The sequence below is a fragment of the Mchenga conophoros genome, linkage group LG10 (assembly GCF_057382185.1).
Source record: "Mchenga conophoros isolate Kocher_MC1m ecotype Shallow Benthic linkage group LG10, M_conophoros_male_GT1.1, whole genome shotgun sequence".
NCBI lineage: Eukaryota > Metazoa > Chordata > Actinopteri > Cichliformes > Cichlidae > Mchenga > Mchenga conophoros.
Window position 1 is genome coordinate 7014900 of NC_140535.1, and position 2563 is coordinate 7017462.

The 2563-nt window shown below is 46.5% G+C and overlaps 1 protein-coding gene across 1 annotated transcript; it reads left to right on the forward strand.

Moving 5' to 3' along the window:
* The first annotated feature begins 1001 nt into the window (after positions 1–1001).
* Positions 1002–2563, forward strand: LOC146565295 (uncharacterized). Its single transcript, XM_085290157.1, has one exon. The coding sequence runs from the start codon at positions 1049–1051 to the stop codon at positions 2561–2563; it is 1515 nt and encodes a 504-aa protein (XP_085146283.1). The 5' UTR covers positions 1002–1048.

Consider the following 2563-nt stretch of genomic DNA (forward strand, 5'->3'; position numbering starts at 1 on the left):
CGACAGCCGGAATGGTGGCAACAGTCGAACAGCAGTTTTTCACACTGGGATTCAATGCTTATTCAAAACATTTTTGTAAAGCATGTTTAATATGTTGTAAACATAATGCTCAGGGGAACCTCAGACCTAGGAGAGGGAGGTTTCCCAGACCCAGCTACCCATTTGAAGTAATCCATATGGATTTCATTGAGTTGTCTAACTGTAACACCTACAGGTACTGCCTGGTAATTGTGTGCCCGTTCTCAAAGTGGGTAGAAGTTGTCCCCACTAAGAAAGCAGATGCTATTTCAGTGGCTAAAGTGATATGCAAAAATGTGATCCCAGAGCATGGGATCCCCCAGACTATTTACAGTGACAATGGTCCTCATTTTGTGAATGAAGTAATTGAGAAAATGTCACAACATCTGGGGATAACGCTGAAAAACCACTGCTCATATCACCCACAGAGTGCGGGGCTGGTTGAAAGGACTAATGGCACAGTAAAGCTGAGACTCAGGAAAACAATGGAGGAAACAGGCAGAACATGGGTAGACTGCATTGAGCTAGTGAAAATGTATATGAGAATCACGCCAACTGATAATGGCCTAACGCCTTTTGAAATAATATATGGCAGGCCATTTAGAGTTCCAGTATTCTGTAATGATAATGATAAAGCAGAAGAAGAAAACACACTAGCAGACTGGATGATTAACATGCTGAAAAGCAAAGAAGTCATGAGTGCAAATAATCTGCCAGATGATTCTGTTTCTGTACAGGAAGAACGTCTGAAGCCAGGGGACTGGGTGCTGATAAAGGTCATAAAGAGGAAGTGCTGGTCGAAGCCACGGTGGGACGGACCGTACCAGGCTCTGCTGACAACACCAACTGCTGTGAAAATTGCAGAACGACCCACCTGGATACACCAAAGCCACTGCAAGAAGGTGACACACATCCAGGCCAGCTCGGAGTAAGTGGCAGGAAGACCGGGTACAAAGGGGGGGGGAAAGCCTCCAGGGCCCCTCGTCTCAATCCGGTGAAGAAACCAACTGAGCCACAGGTACTCATCAGAATGGCTGGTAAAGTGTTGTCTACCCTGCTGGGTGTAATGGCTTTGATGTCATCATGGTCAGCTGTGGAGACCCTGTATGTCCAAGGAAACCACACCCAATACCCTCATGGCTATTCTACAAACTTTTGGTGGCAGTTTATGAATACAACTGCTCACTTGAACAATAGGACGGACTGCTATGTGTGTGCTCATATGCCGTTATCCGCATATACATCTGGACTGTGGCCGTACAGTATACCAGAGGACAGGAGTTGGTGTCTGTTGGGCTTAGCAACTCATCCTGGCAACAGAGTCCTCTGGTCCCAGGCCAATTACAGTACACCTCTGAACATCACCTGGAGTAAGTCGCCACTTCTACACGTGAATTGTTCTGGACAAACTGACTTATTGGCCTGGCCTCAAGTGTCAGACCCACTGCCAGACATAATATTGCTGAACAAGCTGAATACAGCCCAATTGCCGTTGTGTGTGATGAACAATGGATCACTGTCAGTGGGGGAGTTGCCGCTTCGCTTATGTGGATACATATACACCTACTGCCCTCCAGAGAATGAGAGCAGGTGTATGAAATGCTTGACCAATGCAAGGTGCGCTGAGAACTTGACATTAAGGAGGACTGAATGCAAGTTCAACCTGGCTTACAGGATACCAGTAAGAGCAAAGAGTCAGAAGTGGACAGGATGTTCAAGGACGGTGCCGAGCAGCAAAGGAACAAGAGTTTTGGCTGATTGGTATTTCCTGTGTGGACATAAAGCCTATCTATCACTCCCTGAGGGATGGGGAGGATTGTGCGCCGTGGTGAAATTATCAGATCATGTCTTCTTCATGGACAGAGTTGAACATCACCCTAGCAACCGACGGAAGCGTGAGGTGGATATAGCCTCACCTAACTCTTTTGGAGTGACAGTAGACACTGGAGTGCCGCGAGAATTCCGCATTTGGAGTGGAGGAGCTAAGTTCTTCCAAAGTTTGATCCCAAACATCGGAGTTGCAGAGGTGCGGGATCATGTGGAGATCAACCGATATGCCTTACTGCGACACATTAATCTTACTAAGACTCTGGGAACAGCCTTAGCGGAGGAGCAACAGGCCATCAGAACGATGGTACTGCAGAACAGGCTGACCCTAGACTTAATAACAGCATCACAAGGAGGAGTGTGTAAGCTGATTGGAGAGACGTGTTGTACGTTTATTCCGGATGGATATACGACTGGAGGAGACATTTATGAGGCACTGCAGAACTTAACTGCTCTGCAGAAATATGTGGCAGATCACACATCAGGAGGAGACGCGTCACAAGGCTGGATAGCCTGGTTGACATCTGGACCATGGTGGAATATGTTTCTAAAGTTTTTGACTCCCATTCTTACATTATTGGCTTTGCTTTGCTTGTTTACAGGTTGCATCTTGCCATGTGTCAGATCGATGGTGAATAAAATGATTGCTAACACCTTTACCAATTTCATACTGTTGCAGCAGAGTGACATGGATGCTAAGGCTAATATGTGTGTATGA

What these genes read in the sequence shown, in the direction of transcription:
- LOC146565295 (XM_085290157.1), top strand. Translation starts at nt 1,049, where the DNA reads ATGGCTGGTAAAGTGTTGTCTACCCTGCTGGGTGTAATGGCTTTGATG.